The sequence below is a fragment of the Miniopterus schreibersii genome, assembly GCF_964146895.1.
Source record: "Miniopterus schreibersii genome assembly, chromosome: 9".
NCBI lineage: Eukaryota > Metazoa > Chordata > Mammalia > Chiroptera > Miniopteridae > Miniopterus > Miniopterus schreibersii.
In genome coordinates, this window is record NC_138118.1 from 71736343 (window position 1) to 71757772 (window position 21430).

Below are 21430 nucleotides of genomic sequence, written 5' to 3' on the forward strand. Positions count from 1 at the left end.
TTGAAGTATTTAGGAATGAGAAATGTCCATAAAACTTAATCTTTTTAGTTACTTTTCATTCATTTTCTTGGAGTGAATGAGATATGTTGCTTACTGTGGAAATGGTAATAATAATGCTTTGTATTTATATAGCATCTTTCATCTGAGGATCTCAAAGTGCTTTTCAAATAATGTCTCGAATCCTCACAGCACTTCAGTGAGGTAGGTAGGTGGCAAGTATTATTATCTTCATTTTACAGATGGAGAAATTAAGCCACAAGAGGGTTAGATGATTTATGTATATAGTACCACCAACCAGCTATAGAGACAGCCTGAGCTACTAAAGTAAATATACTATATTTTAGGAGGATTGGCATAGTATAAGCCATTATTAACCCTTTTGCTTTTGTACTTTACATAGATTATCTGTTAGAACAAATATGTTAGGTTTTATAATGTTTACATTGAAATTATTGTTTCCCTTTTTAGAAGGACTAGAAAACATACTCTTTTCCTCCCCATTTTTAGGTCAGCAGCAAGGACAAGATGGCGTAAAAGTCCAACAAGCTACAATAGCTCCTGTAACTGTAGCAGTTGGAGGAATTGCTAATGCAACGATAGGTGCTGTTAGTCCTGACCAACTCACACAAGTGCATTTGCAGCAAGGCCAGCAAGCTTCTGATCAAGAGGTACAGCCTGGCAAGAGGCTTCGAAGAGTTGCCTGTTCCTGTCCGAATTGTAGGGAAGGAGAAGGAAGGTAAATGCTCTATTACCAACTGTGTCTCTCTGGAAGGCATAAAATAGTTGAAACCAAGCTATTGGTTGAGTACTTTGTTCATTAGAACATAACTAGCTTTGTAATCCAGAAAGTGAGGTATAGCATTGTTATGAAGTGGATTAAATTGAGCTGTTCTAGGAATGGTTCTGCACCTTGTACCTTATACTTTCTTGCAATTGTTTACTTTTTTTCACTTATCATGTAAAAATTTTAAATAACTTTATTGACATAAAATTCACATACCATACAATTCAGTCATTTAAAGTGTACATTTCAGTAGTTTTTAATGTATTCACAGTTGTGCATCCATTACCACAACTAGTTTTAGCACATTTTTGTCACCCCCAAAAGAAACCCTGTATTATTTAGCCATTTTCCTCTCATTCCCAACCCTCCCAGCTCTAGGCAACCACTGAACTGTTTGTCTTTATAGATTTGCCTATGCAGAATATTCATATAATGAGTCATATAATATGTGGTCTTTCGTAACTGGTTTTATTCATTTAGCATAATGTTTTCAAAGTTTTTCATATTACAGCATGCATTAACATGTTATTCTTTTTAATGTACAAATAATATTTCATTGTATGTATATACAATATTTTACTTATTCATTCATCAGTTGATGGACATGGTCATTTTCTACCTGTTGGCTATTATACTGCTATAAACATTTTTATACAACTTTTTGTGTGGACATATATTTTCATTTCTCTTAGGTATATACCTAGGAATGGAATTACTGGTTCATATGGTGACTCTAGGTCTAACCATTTGAGGAACTGCCAGAACGTTTTCCAACATGGCTGTATCATTTTACGTCCCCACCAGTAGTGTATGAGGGTTCTGATTTCTCCACGATTGCCCACACTTGTTGTAATCTGACTTTTTTATTATAGCCATCCTAGTGAGTGTGAAGTGCTGTCTCATTGTGGTTTTGATTTGCATTTCCCTGATGACTAATGACATAGAGTATGTTTTCATGTGCTTGGTGGCAATTTGTGTATATATGTCTATTAATATCTTTTGTTCATTTTCTTTCTTTCTATTATTGAGTTGTAATGGTTCTTTATATGTTCTAGAAACAAATCCCTTATCAAATACATGATTTGTAAATATTTTCTCCCAGTCTATGTCCTTTCACTTCCTTGATATTGTCCTCTGAAACACAAGTTTTTATTTTAATGAAGTTCAGTCTTTTCTTTGGTTACTTATGCTTTTGGTGTTGTATCTAAAAATTCATTACCAAATCTGAGGTCAGAGAAGTTTTGTGGTTTTTTTAATACATCTTTATGGATTTCAGAGAGGGGGGGGGAGAGAGAGAAACATCAATGATGAGACAGTAGTCATTGATTGGCTGCCTCCTACATGCCCCTGACTGGGGATCAAGCCCACAACCTGGGCATGTGTCCTTACTGGGAATCAAACCATGATCCCCTGGATCCTGGATCAATGCTCAGTTGCTAAGCCGCTAAGCCATGCCCAGCCAGGCCACAGAGAGTTTTATAGCTTTTCCTGTGAGAGTTTTATAGCTTTTGCTCTTACATTTAGGTTTTTGATCAATTTGGGATTAATTTTTTTATATGGTATGAGGTAAGGGTTCATTCAGTGCCATTTGTTGAAAAGACTGCCCTTTCCCCATGTATTGAATGGTCATAACATCCTTATCAAAAAGCAGTTGACCATAGACATAACGTTTATTTCTCGACTCTCAGTTCTATTTCATTGCTCTATATGTCTGTCTCTATACCAATACCACCCTGTGTTGATTACTTTGGCTTTGTAGTAACTTGAAATTGGGAAGCATGAGTCCTTGGACTTTGTTACTCGTTTTCAATATTGTTTTGACTCTGTAGAGACACTTGAAATATGTGAGTTTTAGAATCAGCTTGTCAGTTTCTATAAAGAAGGCAGATGAGAATTTGATGGGGGTGGGGTGGCATTGAATCTTTAGGTCAATTTGGGGAATGTTGCCCCCTCATGTAAGTTATTTAAACAATTGGCATGTAATTGTTCTTGTTTTACAAAAATACCATTGAAAATAGAGCTTGAAATCTCCAACTATTGTTGAATTGTCTATTTCTCCATTTCTGTTAGTTTTTACTTTATCTGTTTTGGTGGCTCTCTTCTTACTATCTTGTTTAGTTTAAGTGCATGTATGTTTATAATTGTTATATCTTCCTGATAGATTGACCCATTTATCTTTAACAAATCTTCCTCTGTATCGCTAATAATATCTTTTGTTTTAAAGTTTGTTTTATCTGATGTTACTGTCACCACTCCAGCTTTCTCAGCTTTTTTGTTTTAAAGTTTGTTTTATCTGATGTTACTATCACCACTCCAGCTTTGTTGTTGGCATATCTATTTCCATTGTTCTACTTTTAATCTCTTTGTATCTTTGAATGTAAAGTGTGTCACCTGTAGACAGCATATAGTTGCACCTTTTTTTAAATCCAGTCTGACAAATATCTGCCTTTTGATTGGGTTGTGTAATCCATTCACATTTGACAGTTGAGTTTCTGTCACTTTACTTTTTGTGTTTCATATCTTATGCCTTGTTTTGTTCCCTCTCTCCCTCCTTTACTTCTTTTGCATTTAGTGAATATAATAATAGCATTTTAACTTGAAATTTAGCACTTTAATTTCATTAATGATCTTTTATTATATTATTTTGAGTTACTTCCTTAATGGTTACCATATATATCTTAATTTATCATAATCAGTTTAGTATTTATAGTAACTTAATTCCAGGAGTTATACAAAGGTTACCCCTATATAAGTCTACTCCCTTCTGCTTCTTTTTGTGGTATTATTCTTACCCGTAGTATAAATGTTACAAACCCAGCAGTACATTGTTACAATTATTACTTTATATAAATGTTACTTCTTTTTAAGAAGTGGAGCAAAGGTGAGCAAGTATATATAGCTTTTGCTATGTTAACTCTTTCACTTCTAGTTTTCTTTGTTCCTGTGGACTTGAGTTTCCATCTGGGGTCATTTCCTTAACCCAGTACAGCTTTGCTTTCATCTACCTCCTTTGTGCTGTTTTTTGGCAAATACGGTACATATATTGCATTTCTATAATCTTAAAGGCTTGACAATACATTTTATACATATTGTTTATAAAATTGGTTTTTAAATTAGTTAACAGAAGAAATACGTAATTATGTCCTCTGTAGTTACATAATTACCATTGCTGTTGCTCTTTGTGTGCAGTAGAATTACTTTTTGAGTTTATTTGCTTCCATCTTGAACAACTTTCTTTAGTATTTTTTGCACAGCAAGTCTGCTAGCAGCAAATTCTGTAAGTTTTTTTAAAATCTGGGAATATCTTTATTTCCCCTTCATTTTTGAAAGATAGCTTTGCTGGATATAAGATTCTTGTTTGAGTTTTTTCCTTGAGTACTTTGAATATGTTTTCCCAATGCCTTCTAAACTCCCTTGTTTCTGTTGAGAATCAGCCTTTAATCTTAGTGGGGTCATGGGGTTCCCTTGTAAGTGATGAGTCATTTCTCTGTTGCTGCTTTCAATACTTTCGTCCTTACCTTTGGGTTTTGAGATTTTTAATAATAAAGTATCTATTTGTGGATCTCTGCATTTACTCTACTTGGAGTTTGTTGAGCTTCCTGCATGTGTAGATTAATGTTTTTCAATAAGTTTTCACCATTGTTCCTTTGAATATTTTTTCCTACTCTACTCTCTCTGTTTCTTCCCCTCCCCCCTCCCTGTCCTTCCCTGTTTGCCCACTCCTACTGTATGTCTGTGTCCCGAATTTCTTTGACACTAAATTTTTCTTCTTTTTCTTGTGTGTTTTTGGATTGCATAATCTCTATTGATTTATTCAACTTCTCAATTTCTTCCTTCTCTTGAGTACTTCTAGTGAATTTTTCATTTCAGTTGTGCTTTTCATCTCTAGAATTTCCAGTTGATTTTTCTTTAATCATTTCTAAGTCTTTATTGATATCCTCTATTTGATGTAACATTGTCATTATGCTTCTTTAATCATGGTGTCCTTTAGTTCTTTCAACATATTTATAATGACTACTTTGAAGTCTTGTTAAATTTGGTTGCTCTCACGGGAAGTTTCTCTTCCCTGTTTTTTTTGGGGGGGGGTTGTTTGTTTGTTTGTTTGTTTTTCTGGTATATGGGTCATACTTTCTTGTTTTGTGTTTTGGTTTTTGGCGTGTCTCATAATTTTTTGTTGGAAACTGGATAGTTTAGATAATATATTGTAGCAACTCTTAGTACTGCCCCTGCCCTCCCCCTGACTTGTTATTGTTATTTGTTTGTTTACTTAGTGACCAGCTGGATTATTTTAGAGACCCTCCTCAGTGGATGCAAACTTGTGTATTCTGATGATGACTCTGGGATGACAGTCATTTTGGCAGGGATATTTTTGATTGTCTCTTTCACTGACCACACCCAGCTATTAAGCTCCACTAATAGCCAGCTGATAGCTCTATTTTTTTCAACAATGCCCTGGAGCATACATTTTCCCTAGGTTGATCCAATCAGATTCCTTTAAGTGCAAGATCACTAGGTTTGTGTTTGAGATTTATTCTAACTCTGAAGGGCTCCTCCCAGCTGCCTCTTTTCTGACTTCTGTCCAGCAACCTAAACCTGCCTGCAGTTTAGCCTGTTTCTCCAATAAATCTATCAGTCTGTTCCCAGTTGCCTTTTGCAACAATCTCTGCTGTTTTTAAGAACCCCTTGATGCTCAAATTTCTCTATGCTTTGTTGCAAAGGAAGTCAACTTGGGGCATGGTGATGGGTGTTGGGGGAGATTTGGAGCTCTCTTTATGGCTTGCTCTCCCTCTGGCCTAATCTCTGTGTCATAGTGGGGGTTGAGACAGTGAGTGTGGCACCTATCTCTTAGTCACATCCCTGTTCTAGGAGCTGAGCGCTTGTTGACAGGGGCCATCAGTAACGTCGGGTTTTCTTGGTTTACCTTTCTTGGATTGGGACCTCTGATTTATGAACTACAGATGAGCTGGGTCAAGGGCAGTCTGGACCCCAGTGTTTTCATCTTGCTCTATCCAAGGTAGAGCCTCTGTCTCAGGAGTTGGGGTTGGGTGGAAGAAGAGAGTTCCCTGCCTATCAGCCACACTCACCTGGAATTTAGCCTCAGCATCAGGTAGCTGGGGGTAGAATGAGAAATGCTGATGTCCTGCCCCTCATATGGAGATAGCCCTTTGACTAGAAGGTGGGAGAGGGAACCCTGTTCTTGGCTGCACCAATCTTGGCTGCACTAATCTGTTTCTGTGTCAAAGGAAGTGGAAGGGAGAGAGGGTGTGTCTTGGTTCAAATACGACGTTCTCTCACTGTTCACATCAGAGTCTTTTATTTTCATGAATGAATGTTTCTTTATTTGCTGTATGCTCCTAGGGCTAATTCCACAGACTGTAAATGGTATTTATTTTGTTTGTTTTTTAAAATTTTCACTAGTTTCACTGGAGAGTAGGTCCAAAGAGCTGGTCACAGTGTCCTGCTGAAATTGAAACTCTGAACCTTACACTTTTAAATGGAGAATACCATCCTTTGGCAAAGAGATTTTTTCCCCCAGGGAAGAGCCTGCTAAAAAATAAACATGAAGTCCAATGCAGAACATAAACTCTCTGAGATTAACATGTTTTCAAAGCATTTTTTCAGTTTAGTACACAACCATGGTTTTTATTTTGAATCGAAATTTTTCTTATTTTTAAAAAATATATCTATTTGCCCAACCAGCGTGGCTCAGCAACTGATCATCAACTTGGGATCTAGGAGATCATGGTTCAGTTTCCCGGTCAGGGCACATGCCCGCGTTGTTGGCTTCATCCCCAGTCGGGGACGTGCACCAGGCAGCCAATCAATGAGTCTCTCTGATCATTGATGTTTCTGTCTCTCTCTGCCTCCCTCTCCCTTCCTCTTTCTGAAATCAGTAAAGATATATATATTAAAATATATATATATATATATATACACACGCGTGGGCAAACACACACACATATATATATATTGATTTGAGGGAGAGAAGAGATCAGTTTGTTGTTCCACTTATTATGTATTCATTGGTTGATTCTTATATGTGCCCTGGCTGGGAATTGAACCCGAAACCTTGGTGTATCAGGAGGATGCTCTAACCAACTGAGCTAACCGACTAGGACCTGAAATTTTTTATTTTTAACTACAGTTAAGGCATTATGATTTTAAAACCCATTCAGAAAAGCATCATTTAATTACTTTTACTTTTCCATAATTATAAGCTTGATGTTTGGGAGTATAATTAATGCTTGGTTTTGGTTTTTGTAGAGGCAGTAATGAACCGGGAAAAAAGAAACAGCATATTTGTCATATTGAAGGATGTGGAAAGGTTTATGGTAAAACATCTCACCTACGAGCACATCTTCGCTGGCATACTGGAGAAAGGCCTTTTGTGTGCAACTGGATGTTTTGTGGCAAAAGATTCACAAGGAGTGATGAGCTTCAGAGACATAGAAGAACCCACACAGGTTAGTAGGTTTATTTTTGGACTTGTCCTTTCTCGTATTTTTTCAGTGCTTAGATGAAAATTTTAGTGACGTTAGCTATCAGATTGGAAATAATGGAAATTAAAGAGAATTCATTTCAGCAATTATATGGAAGATGTTTAAGATTTAAATTCTTTAGCTCTATTTTATTCAGCTTTTTGTAAGCTCTATCAGCATAATTACCTGACCTGAAATTTACTTCATCTGCTTATCTTGTATTCTTAGCAAGATGAATTTTGATTTTTTTAAGGATTTAAATAGATGAAAAGAGAGTTGAATTAAAATTTGGTGATTTTTATTAGCTTTTGTTTTCTTACAATCCAAAAAATTGACTCAAGTATCCAAAGTGATAGACTCACCTAACTCACTCAGAATTGGCAGCTGTTAATGTCATATTACCTGCTGTTTTTAATAAAACAACTTCTGTGCACAGTTGACGCCGCCTTTGTTCTCCTACCTCTCAAGGCCGAGCCACCATGAGTCTAAGGTGTAAGTCTCCACTGCGGTTTTAGTGCCCTTGCGCATATTGTTCGTGGATGTGCACGGTGAATACTGTGCTGTGTGTGCTATGACATTTATGTAAATGACGTATTCCCGCATCATAATTTCACGGATGCCTTGAGACCTACCGGGGTTCATATATATGTGCACAATACATGTATGTATACATGTGTGTTTCTTTTAACTGTCATACAGTGTCTGTGTCATGGCTCTACTCCACTGTGTTAATCCACTTCCCAGGCTGTTTAGATGATTGCTAGTTCTTTGCCATCACAGAGTTTGCTTCTGTGCATATACAGTGACAGGGAGAAGAAGTAGAAGTATTGGGTCATAGAGATGTGTGTGCTTGGTAACTGCTAAAGTCTCAAAGGTGGCTGTTAGCAGCGTCTCTGCCTCACTAGCAGTGACTGAGTTTCCACTTTGCTCTGTGTTCACCAATACTCAGGAGTGTCAGGCTTTGAATGTTTTTGTCAACCTAAGATGATTTCTCATTTTTTAAATTAGCATTTTTTACTGATTATACTGAGATTACCATCTTTTCATAAGTTTATTGGCCATTTATATTTCTTTTCCTGTTGATTATTTGCTCATTTTTATTTTTTTATTTTTATTTTTTTACTATATCTTTATTGACTTCAGAGAGAGAGGAAGGGAGAGGGAGAGAGAGAGGGAGGGAGAAACATCAATGATGAGAGAGTCGTCATTGATCGGCTGCCTCCTGCACGCCCCCAACTGGGGATCAAGCTCACAACCTGGGCATGTGCCCTGACCAGGAATCGAACCATGATCTCCTGGATCCTAGGTCCATGCTCAACCACTGAGCCATGCCTGGCCAGGCCCAGATGATAAAGTTTTAAAAAACATTTTCTTCTAATGGCTGTAAGGTGATTTTTATTTCTTTTTAAAGTTTGGTTGTTTATCAGTCTAGAATCTTTTCACTGATGGAATGAAATGGGGCTATACTTTTGTCTTCCGTGTGGAAAGCCTTTTTTTGAATAGCCTACATTTTTCATTGATCTGTAATGAGCTTCTCTCATATATTAATATCCTTTTAGGAGTGGCTTGATTTCTGGGTCCTCTGTTTTGAAGCTTTTATCTGTCAGTTTCTACACCAATACTATACTGTTTTACTTACCAGAGGCTTCTTTAAGTCTTGATTTTTGGTAGGGTAATTTTTTTCCCCCATAGAACTCTGACCCTCTCTATTCAGAACATTCTGATATATTTGGGATTCAACATATTAATTATCGAATAAATTAATTTGGATAAAGTTTTGAATTAAACTTTAACTTGTTTCAAGGTACACATAGCACAAAGGGGGAAATAGAATTGACATTTATTGATCAGCTACCATATATCAGATGTTTCAAATATATTATTTTATTCCAGCAGCAACACTGAAATATAAATTAGCTTCATTTTATAGGTTAGAAAATAGTCTCAGAGAAGAAAAAATAGTTGTTAAATCTATTAAAATGATAAAGGTTACTTAGTTTGGTATGCTCATATGTTAGTAACACAGATGAGTCTTAGTATATTGGTCAATCCCTTAATAAGCATTATGCTAAAACTAAAAATTTTAATTTTTAAAAAAGTTTTAAAAGTTTTCTTTATGGTTTTGCATTGGGCCTTCTAAGGCCACCTCACCATTCATATTGGCAAATGTGGTGTGAATAAAAATTAATCCCATGACAGGGTTGATTTCCATTTTAGAAAAATATGAGAGGATATAGTATTTCCATTCTAGCTTAGCAGTGGGAGAGATTAGGGAAGCTAAGAAAAAAATGCTGCTTTCTTTAATTTGGAACCTCACATTGTGATTTCATAATTTTGTGTGAGAAACAGTGAGTTTCTGGAGTCCCTCTTTATCATATATCCACACTCACACAAATACACAAAACAGATTCATCCAAGGATTTACATACACATTTCCTTTAAAACCAAAGATTAATGATTTGGAAGAATATATATTTCTTAATGATCCACACCATTATAATTTTCCACTAGCTTATTCTTGAAATGTACTTTAAGCTTACTTCCATTGTTTCAAACATCTTAATACATTATGTACAAAATTGTTTAATTAAGCATTATTCTGAAAAAAGTTAAGCTATCACTATTTTACTTTTAAAGGTTTAATATAGTAACTCCTATCTAAGTGTTAGGGTTGTTCAAAGGTATATGAAACAATATCTTTTGAGATAAGTAAATATTGATTAAGCATTGATATGTTAAGTTCAAAGCCTTGGCTATTTATGGCAAGAACCATGTTTTGTTTTATGTCCAACCACTACACTAAGTAGAAACTCAGTACCTTACTATGAATTGAGTTATTTTAATTCACTGCTGAAAATAATACAGATTTTTTGCTTTTTAAAAAAATTTCCAAATGATACATACATATGGTACTTAAAATTCAAATCATATGGAAGAGCTTGCAGTGACTTTTTGCCCCACCCGTTCTGCTCCCCAGAGAAAAGTATATTTAATCTTTTAACTATTTTTACATTTTTATTCTTCCTGCGATGGCTGCCATATATCTAAATAATATGTTTATAGTGTTATTTATTGATCTATCAATATTAAATACTGTCTATTGACTTCTTGTATTGAGAGTTAAGAATTTATCTCACTTTGCACTATCTGATGACATTGTTTTTCTTTGTCTCTTGACTCATTGCTCTGTGATACCTATTACCATGTCTGCTCATTTCCCATCTCTTTAACCTCTTACCTTCTGTCACCTAAACTTTTATAGTCTCTCTCTTCTCTTTCACTTGATGTTAAAATGCTTACATTCTTTTCAATAAGCAGTGTCTCCTTTTTAAAATAACTTAATTCTTAAAGTTGAAAATTAGTAAACAGTAATTATATTCCAGCTCTGTAATGTACTATGACTACATACTTTTCCTGTGTGTTTTTCATGAAGTTTCTAATTGTTTTCCGCCCCTTTCATTGTTGCTTTAACATTTTTGTTACTTCTACTTTTCAAGAATAGTATCAGCTGCATCCATTTTTACATTATTCCTGGAGGTCTCCAGCTTTCTGCTCCAACACTGACTTGATTCCTCTCTAGGGCTGCTGCACAGCTGCAATCTTGAGATTTTTTCCCCCTGCTCTGTTGGTTTGGATCCAGTGTCTCAAGATCTCCTATCTTCATTTTCCTCAGTTACTTCCTTAGTTGCTTGAAAACATTCTGAAATGCTTTCTATAAAAATGCACGGGGAAGTAAGTTTGTCTAAAAATGCCCTTAATTTTGCTTTTCCACTTAATTGATGGTTTGGCTTATACACAATTCTAGGTTGAAAATTATATTCACTCAAAACATTAATGGCACTGCTCTATATTCTTGCATGTTATACTAATAAGTTCGTTGTGGTTTTTTCCTTATGTTTTTGTAGGTTACCTAATTTTCCCCTTTAACTTTTAAGAGCTTATTTATTCTTTTCATAACTTTTTATTTTGAAGTTATTTTATACTTTCAACAGAGTCACAAAGACAGCTTCCTCTAAAATTAACCTCTTTTATAAGCACAGTAACTTATAAAAACTAAAAAAAATTAACATTGGCACAATATTATTAATTAAACTACAGACTTTCACACAAATATACTTTTTCTGTTCCAGGATTCAGTCTAGAATATCATATTGCATCTATCTGTCATGCCTCTTTAGTCTCCTGCAATTTGTGAAATTTCCTTTTTTCCCCTCTGGCTTTTCTTACCTTGACACCTCTGAAAGTTAGGAATTTTGTGGAATATCCCTCAATTTGGGTTTATTTGATATTTTCTCATGGTTAGACTGAGGTTATGAATTGCTGTTGGAAAGAACAGAACAGATACTATTGCCCTTCTCATCGCATAATATAAAGTAGTACATGTTGCCAGTATGTCTTATTATTGGTGATGTTAACCTTGATGAATTGTTTAAGACAGTGTGTGCCAGGCATCTCCACTGTGAAGTTATTTCTATCCTCTGTTTATAAGAAGCAAGTTACTAAGTCCGGTCTGCATTCAAGGGGAGGTGAATTAAGCTCCACCTCCTGGAACAAGGAGTATGAAGGAATTTGTGGCATAATATGAAAGCAAACACAGTAATTAGTAAATATTTTGTGGAGATTCTTTGAGTTTATGCAAACATCCTGTTTCTCTTTAAAGAAAATACTAGTGTTTTACTTTTAGCATTTCTCATTGTCTCTTGCCTGCAGTTAATTATTACTGTGGTGTTCTAAAGGTCATTTTCTTTTCCCTTATTGCTTGTATAATTTTTAGTTGTAATTGTGTAAGGAAGATTTATACCTTCTTCCCCAACTATTTGTTTATTCAGTCATTTATTTATATCACTATGGACTCATGAGTATTTTCTTTTGGGGGTCATAATCCAATACTGTCATTATTTTCTTGCTCAAATCATTCCATCTTTGGCCAATGGAAGTTGTTTTAGATCATCTCCTTTGTCCTTTGACATGCCCTGTCCAAATTTGTTTTTCCTGTAAGAACTTTTAATCTTTGATGTTCTATTAATTTCATAATTATGTATGTAGTCATAGGTTTCCTTTTTTTTTTAAATCCTCACCTGAGGATTTGTTTTTATTTATTTTAGAGAGAGAGGAAGGGGGAGAGAAAGAGAAAGGAGAGAAACATCGGTGTGAGAAACATCAATCAGTTGCCTCCGGTATGCGCCCTCCCCACTCCCTGCCACTCTCTAAAAATCAATGGAAAAAATATCCTCACTCCTTGGGTGATGATTTAAAAAAAAAAAAAGAAAGAAAAAAGATTCACGTAGATATTCTAGGCTGGGTTGGTAAAAGTACCCATTAAGGACTGATGGGTTGAGGATATCGGAGGGATCCAGGGATTACAAGTCTCTTAGTTAATTTGAATAACTGAGTTTCTTAAAACAAATTTTAAAAAGTGATTTCTGTAATATGAGTTATATGTAAAAGCCTAGTTATTTTTACTAAGAAATTGTATATATGATACATATGGACATTTAGTGCAAGTTAATTATTGAGCAAAGAGTGTATTTTTTACTTGGCTATAACAAATTCCAGACATTAGTTTCCATGTAGTGGGATATGTTCAAGTCCTAATGCCTGGTATCTGTGAATGTGGCCCTATTTGGAAACAGGATTTTGCAGATTAAATGAATTAAGATGAGGTGATACTATGCCTAGATTTTAGGATTTAGTAGGCCCTAAATTCAATGACCGGTGACCACATATAGAGACACGGGAATCGGCCATGTGAAGACAGAGGCAGAGAGAGGTTGGAAGGATGCGGCTTCAAGCCAGTGAGTGCCAAGGATTACTGGACGTTACCAGAAGGCTAGGATCATGCAAGCGAAGGATGCTTCTCTAGGGCCTCTGGTGGGAACACTGCCCTACTGATACCTTGATTTTGGACATCTAGCCTCCAGAACTGTGAGAGAATAAATATCTGTTGTTTTATGCCACTCAATTTGTGATATTTTCTTACAGAAGCCCCAGTAAACTAATACAGTTCCTTAGTTTGCCCCTGAAATTAATTTTAATACATAAATATGGAGGGATGTTATTAAATGACAAATTTAGAAACAATGTTAATAATTCATAAAATGTTTTATACATTGTATTAGCTTAGGTTTGAGGGTAACATTTTAAAAACCAGGTTATAGGCAGAACTGTGAAAGCTACAATTGGCTCTTGATGGTTAGTTTCCAATAAGTAAAACTTAAAAGATCTGATTTATTTCAGTCATCCCTCAAATCTATAATTCCATTACAAAATCTAAGCAAATGCTTTTTGAGCAAAATTACTGTTAGAATGTAATGTTAGGAAATTTTCTACTTAAATTATTTTAAAAGACTCTGCTGTATTTTAATGATCCTGTAATACAGCATGGCCGCCTCTTAATAATCTACACAAAGAAGCAGAAATTTTTTCCTGTAGTCAGTTTATTAAATCACAATTGTTTGGATTATGTTTTTGAGCTTTTCTTAGAGCAGTGTTTTTCAACCTTTTTCAACTCAGGGCACATAAGCTAATTACTAAAATTCTGCAGCACACCAAAAAATATATTTTTTGCCGATCTGACAAAAAATAGGTATAATTTGGATTCATTCACACTGGATGGCTGCTGTTGTATTGGCTGTGCTCCCTGGCACACCACTTGAAAATCACTGTCTTAGAAAAACAAAATTTTGAATTTGTCCTTGACATGCTTTGGGTTCTTGTAATGAAGATTTTTCACAGATCTTGAACTATATATAATATAACAGCTATAATTTATTTTTTTAGTAGGCTTTAATTTTTCAAGGGTATATCTTATATAACTATTAGTTTTCTATTGCTGCCATAACTACCACAAATTTAGCAGCCTAAAATCACACACATTTATTGTATCACAGTTTCAGTCAGAAGTTTGAGTAAGTTCTGCCTGAGTCTGCTAAGCTTAGCATCTTACAGTTGAAATCAAGGTGTCGGCTGGGCTCTGTTCGTTACCAAAGACTCTGGGGAAGAATTTGCTTCCAAAATCAATCACACTGTCAACCAAATTCACCTTGGGGGCTGATGTTTTCACTCTGGAGGCTGCTAACATTCCTTCTTATACTTTCCATGTGGCCCCTTCCACCAACAGGTCTAGCCTCTCTCAGCTGCATCTCTGACTCCAGCTAAACAAAGCCCTCTGCTTTTAAGAGCTCATATGATTAGATTGGGCCCACCTAGGTGTTTCGAAATAATCTCCTTATATTAACCTCTGTAACTTTAGTACCATTCCTATTGCCATGTAATTAAACACATTCACAAGTTCCAGGGATTAGGGCTTGGACATATTTGTGGGGCCATTCTGCCTAACATAAGTAAACCACTATCAACAGTTTTGATAAGTTACTGCATTAATTGCCAAAAGTATTAACCTACTAAGAATAATTATTAAATAATTTAAAAGATACTGCAGCATGTGTAATTAGTAGTATAAGAACTCTACCTCCTTGAGATAAAGTATAATGATAATGTTTGCTAAGAGTTAGGAGATTTAGAAATTGTCTGACACCACAGAGAACACACTTCTCTGTGGAAAAGGGTAATTCACTAAAATGTCATTTCTCTAATGATAGTTTAATTGTACAACTCAATTTACTTATTTTGAGAGTCTAGTCAAATTTCATCGCTTGAAATTGATTGGATACTCACACCACTTAGGAGTAGACAGCCTTGAGAGTCCACACACAAACTATGTCACTATTTCCCATTTATCTTAAAGTTTGCCATGGAGTAGGTAAGGATTTCTTTCTTAATTGAAGCTTAACCATAGCTCCACATGGTTGCAAATGACTCTCGAGGTTATGAGAACTTCTTAAAGTCAGAGTTTCCGACTTGTTCATTTTTGTATCGCCAGTGCCTGGCACATCACAGATATATTCACAAATATTTGTTGAAAAATGACTGAGTTCATGAGCATCACAGCTAACAAATGTTTATTAAGCAGCCACTGTGTAGGTTGATCCCCTAGTTGATTCAGTGCCTCCTGAAGGATGTCATGCGGTCAGGCCATCCCCACCTGGTTTCTTTCTGATTACCCGCAGCTATTGGTGCTGTGAAGAGTGGTGCTCTCTAGTTGCACTCCGGCGGTGTAGCTTGGAAAGCCCAAACTAGAAATTGGACGCCTTGAATCCTCCTCTGATACTAATAAGTTGTGTGATTCCCAGGCAGTTTAATTTCTGGAGCCTCAACTTAAACATCAATAAAATGAAAATGTAAAACAAGATCTTTAAGATTTCTTTCAGCTTTAGGAATTTGTAAACAGAATTTTTCTTTTGAAAACTAATGGGAAACTTGAAAGTTTGTAAAGGAGTTCAATTGATCCTAAAACGAAACCCTTGTTTACCCGTTTTTCCTTTTCTGGGTGTCAGCATTCATAAATGCAGTCACTTTACCCGAAAGCTTAACCGCTTTTATTTTTAATGTCTGAGAATTTTGTATAAACCATTTATTTATCCTTTCATTTAATTTTTCAAGACTGAAAGAGAAAGAAAAGTTCAATGGGATACTACAAATGCAATTTTAAAAATAAATAAAAGCAAACACATGAAGAGGGGAAAATATCTGACATGGACAAACTTGAACCTATAGATTTCCTATTGGTAAGTCAAAAGTAGGGCCAAGTAAAGACGTCAGCTGAGCTGAACTTTATTACACAGGTTCTACTGTCAGACGGAGAAAACATTTCATTCCCTTAAGTAAGAGTTTTAGAAGGAAGGACTGAAGATGATAGTTGACCCATCATGAACATCACAGTATGCTAATTAACCAGTTTTTTAAGTGCCCTATTATACACAAAATTGAAATGGATTTTTCCTTTTGTTCACATTTAGTTAGTTGTGTTTTTTAGTTAGTTTTGTTTGTTTGTGAATCCTCATCTGAGAATATTTTCCTATTTTTTCACTGATTTTAGATAGAGTGGAAAGGAGGGAGAGAGAAGAGAGAAAGAGAGAGAAACCGATGTGGGAGAGACGCATCGATTGGTTGCCTCCTTGCATATGCCCCGACCAGGGCCAGGGATGGAACCTGCAACCCAGGTACGTGCCTTTGACTGGGCATCAGACCCACGGCCCTCGGTGCACAGGCCGATGCTCTGACCATGGAACCGCACTGGCCAGGGCAAGTTAGTTTTTACTCCAGGCTATAGAATTGGATAGTTCCAGTAGAACTACCTTACATGCTAACAAGAGCATATTTAAGGATCACTTTTTGTACTAGAACCTGATAATCTTATTCTTTGAGACCTGAAAACTCTTATTAGTTGAAATTTATTATTTGCCTGACTCATTTTTGCCTTGTGAAGAAACTCAATACACTATTAAATTATTAACTGATTTTATTTGAAATAGTTCTAAGGTATTTTCATGCTTTTAGGCATTATAACCAAAACCTTCAACACTGTATATTATGATACCTGAAAGAGATTTTTGAGATCATCTGTTAGAAACCCTCTTGTTTCATAGATGAGGAAACTGAAGCCCAGAGTGGTTATTTTACTTGCTTCAGCTTTTACTCCCAGTTTTTAGCAAAACTAGCACTTTAACTTGTGTCTTTTATTTCCAGTCACATGCTGTTTCTCCTGTATTGCATTGCATTGCTTGTTTGAGCGCATTTAAAAATAAAAACAAAGTATTTTGGAGCTAGTCAAGAGTTAAACAAAAGTGGACTATGACCAGAAATTATTTAACATAATTTTGTTTAAATAAAATGAGTTACTATTTATTTGCTATTTTTCTGTTTAGGTGAAAAGAGATTTGAATGCATAGAATGTTCTAAAAGGTTTATGCGGAGTGATCATCTCTCCAAACATGTCAAAACGCACCAGAATAAGAAAGGTGGTGGGACAGCTCTTGCCATTGTTACCTCGGGAGAACTGGACTCATCTGTTACAGAGGTGCTTGGCTCCCCAAGAATTGTCACAGTTGCAGCCATTTCTCAAGATTCAAACCCAGCAACTCCCAATGTTTCAGCCAACGTGGAAGAATTCTGAGAAGTTATTTATAACAGAGACCTCTAGTGCTGCACTTACGTTTACACACCTTTGAAAATCTGGAAATGGGCTGGTCAAGTGGATTACAGAGTAGGAAATCATGTTTTTGTTTTTTGGCTTCTTTAAGTGTTCCAAGATTTGGGGTCAACATGTGAAGTGTTGAATTTTTAAAAATACAAGAGGCAAATGGATGTACTGGAAACAGATAGAAAAGTATTTCCTCCGTGCTATAAGTTGTAGTTATTTGGAAATGTGTCACATAATGTTGAAACTGAATCTTCCCCTCTCTTATCATGTGTTAGCATATTTAGAAAGACAGACCTCAGTAGTGTGCAGGCTGCACCTTAACTGGACTTGTTTTCTTTCAAATACTTTTCAGTCAGTAATAATTTATATGGATTTTTTTCTATAGCACAGAAAACAAGATAGTTAACTGAAAATAGGGACGATACTTTATTTTCTTAGCTTGGTTTTTGGAAAATCAACTGAAAATAGTTTTGGCCGTCTTTTCTAAATGTTAGAAATTCTTTAACAGTTGAATTAGGAAAGTTCCAAAAAAGTAATCTGAGATGCACCTCAGATCTTTATTACCACTACATTATAGTAGTGTGTATGCAGACAATCAGTGAAGTTTAATTACTTTCTCCATTTGGAGACACAAGAGGAACTTAGAGCTAAACCTTAGGTTAAATTTTAGATTAAAACCTTAGGAAAATACTGGGGGGAAATATGGTTAAAACTCATAATAACTTCAGAAAAATAAAATGAGGCAACTTAATACAAGGTTTTGAAGTTAGGATTGATTCTATTCCTAACCCTGGGTTGTACCACACAATTCATTTAAAATGTTTATATTGGAAATATTTGCATAGAATATAAGTCAGTCTGTAGTTTCATATTCTGTAAATATGAGTTATGTTGACAATGTGCAAAATCCTTTATGCTTTGACTTGGTAGCCAAAGAAAGAGTTAATCACACTTTTTTTAAGGCCAGCAGAAAATTATCTTGTAACTACATTATAATTTCCATTTTCCTCTCTACTAAAAATTAGCCAATCCCATTTTATATCTAGTGCTGTGTTAGAAGGCTGATTAAGATTTTATAACACAGTAATGTCTTTATGTTATATCAGTAAATGGATTTTCCCTAAAAAGGCAGCCTAACAAATATGTAACAGGTGTGATATTATGAAACAAAAATTATTTTTTAAAAATCGGAATAATTTTTAGTTAAGTAAGTGACTAAAGAAAAAATGTATTTCATTGTTTATGCAAGGGTTTTATAGGAAAGATGGCCAAAAGTTTCATATGAAAAATATTTGGATTATATCAGTAGCTTAAATATTAGTAAGATATTTCATATTTAAAAATGTATTTACACAGAATCATAATGGAATTGGAATTGACCATTTGAAAACTAAAGTTTTTAACTGCTTGGTTTAGTAACATCATTAGTTTAGGGACTGTTTGAATATAGGTACATGTTTTCTTGTGCATTCTCTATTATTTCAGGAAAAGTACTACTCATGCGAATTCTCTTCCAAAATTGTGATATTTCTTGTATTTTTGATGAAGGAGAAATACTGTAATGATCACTGTTTACACTATGTACACTTTAGGCCAGCCCTTTGTAGCGTTATATAAAACTGAAGGTCTTTTGTGCTTTCAGTTTGTATAAAAAAGCTTTGAGATTAAAGGAAAAAAAAATTTTACACTGTGGTTATAAATTTCAAGTTTCTTAAAGCTTTTGTAGACTTGTAACAAAGTCTTTAAATTTTAGTTGGATTTTGTAAATTGTTTTGTATATTTTATTTAATGTACTCTTAACTGATGTATCTGGCTTTAAAACATCAGAATCAGTTTGTTTTGTTTGGTACAGAGGAGCATTTGGTAGTGTTAATTTTAATTTTATTATATAGGAGCTGAACATCAAATATATATTTTATCTATCATTATGCTACACAATCAGTACTATAAATTTTTTTATGCAAAGAAACTTAATGTTTGGATCATGTTTTCTCAGAGTGACACTTTTTGTTGATAATACCAAGTATGAGCTCTCTGCACCATTATTCCGTGTACCAGTTTTAATAAGTACCTATGTATGCTCTTCAGAGATGGAAGTTATTTTTTAATCAACAATGAGGCCTATTATAAATTTAACAAACTGAATCTGGATAGCCTTATAGCATATAAAATATATTAATTTGTGTTAGCAGGTGCACATTTCACCACTGAAATTAGAAATATTCTGACAGCCTGTTCTGCATACCATTCTGAATCCACTTTTCTGTCTTATAAGAATCGTAAATGTCAACGTCCTTTATTTGACTCAGTGGGATAGAGCTGTTATAAGTAATAGGGCACAGATGTGCAGTAGAGTCTGTTTAATGGCATTTCACTGTTCATTCCCTTTGCCACTGTTACAGAACTTTTCTTTATTGTAATTATCAGTGCAAAGCTATGTATTTATCATGGTAGAACTCCAGTGTTAGAATAGTTTTTTCTTACGGTATACTTTCTTTGGTTAGGTTTGTGTATGTGTTGCTGATTACATTAGAACTTGATGTTAAGTCATTATTTATCACACTCTCATGAGAGCAGTAATAAAAGTGTGTAATCTAGGAGAAAAAGTTAATTTGTCAAACTTAGATAAGCATGATGTTTAGGTCCTATTTTTCAATTTTATAACTGTTTTATTGCAACAATATTTGTATTTAAGTCTTCATTTTAATGCCTTGTGGTGTTTTTTTTATGCATGTCACTAAGTTGTCATCCCACATAAATTGATGTGCAGCATAGGGTATTAAATCTACATAATGATTTTAAAACAGAAATAGTTGATGGTAAAATGTAAATGTTTTGCAAAAATTCCTTATAAAAAGTTTTGTAGTAACATTTCACTTGTAAATTTTTTTTGTAAAAAAAAAAAAAGAAAATGGAAAAAAAAAAGATGACTTCAGAAAAAATCCTGTTTCCCATATCCTAGAATTTAGACAATTATTCTGCCAGCAAAGCCTCTGGGGCTGTAATTGACATTTTTACAGTGCTGATTTGTATAAAATTTGTTTTTTGTGGATTTGGAAATAAAATCATGTACAAGTTGTTGCCTGCAATAACAATTGCAAGTAACCTATAAAAATTCCCTGGAGTTTAACATGTTTCTTCATTTAATTATGTATACTATAAAGCAGCAATAAATTCTTTGAACCATCAACCTTCTTATCATGGCAAACACAGGAAAGAAAACTCTTCTCCCTAGAAAACATACTGGCAGCTCTTTATAATTCCCGGTGTTAAGATCTGGTCACCATCTCTCTGAACAGACAGCCACAGATCGCCAATTCAAATTTCATGTTAATTTGTAGCCATTGCTCTAGACATTTACGGAAATTAAAATTTGATTTAGGGACTTTTTTTTACTTAAATATTTTTAAGCAATAAATGCTATGAAATTGTAGGAAGAGCTAAAAACGAAAACTAATTAAGACATAATTTAAGATCCCAGGAACACTAAGATAGCAAGGCATGCCACGGAGATGCCACGAAAGTCTATACGTAAAAGCTGTTGTCTTTTCCTCCTGGGAGGACCCTGCAAATCTCATGAAGAACCTTACTGACGTAATAACTAGGTTATGATAACAACTTGGGTGAAATCAGGTTTCCAAGCCCCAGGCCAGATGCCAGCCAAGTGAGGGGTGGGGGCTGTGGGGCAGCAGGGGAAGGACACTGATGGAAGACGCCCAAGCCTGTTGGGATCTAGTAATCGGAGGCTGTATGGTGAATGGGTAGGTCGCTCTGTACAGCAAAGCCCTACGGTAAAGACATGGTTATGTCACAACTTGGTGTGATAATATGTGTTCATAGATGACTCTGAATTAAACAGTGAAGTCTATGCTACTCTGCCAGGAAGGAGTCAGTTTTTAAAAGGTGTGAAAACTAAAGATGTATATTTCAGTTACCTGAAAAATGTACATTTGGAAGCATCAGGATGATATTGTATAGAAGAGGGGGGGATAATGCAATTAAAAAGTTAACGTTTTAATATAGTAAAACCAGTTTGATTCTTGGAATTCTGGGAACCACATAATCATGAACAAGACAATCAGAGAACACCATAAAAGTAATGCAAATTTTTGTTTTATCGTAGAT

The 21430-nt window shown here is 35.0% G+C and overlaps 1 protein-coding gene across 4 annotated transcripts in view; it reads left to right on the top strand.

Moving 5' to 3' along the window:
* The window catches only part of SP4 (Sp4 transcription factor), a 50439-nt gene extending 30222 nt beyond the window's left edge, over positions 1-20217 (top strand). For 3 of the 4 annotated variants that reach the window (XM_081147820.1, XM_081147821.1, XM_081147822.1), the window contains exons 4-6: positions 508-736; positions 7049-7248; positions 17031-20217. In XM_081147820.1, the coding sequence (XP_081003946.1) occupies positions 508-736; positions 7049-7248; positions 17031-17278 (677 nt within the window). In that variant the 3' untranslated portion in view covers positions 17279-20217. The remainder of the gene's footprint in view (positions 1-507; positions 737-7048; positions 7249-17030) is intronic. The other variant, XM_081147823.1, reaches the window with a different exon arrangement.
* Positions 20218-21430: the final 1213 nt, after the last annotated feature.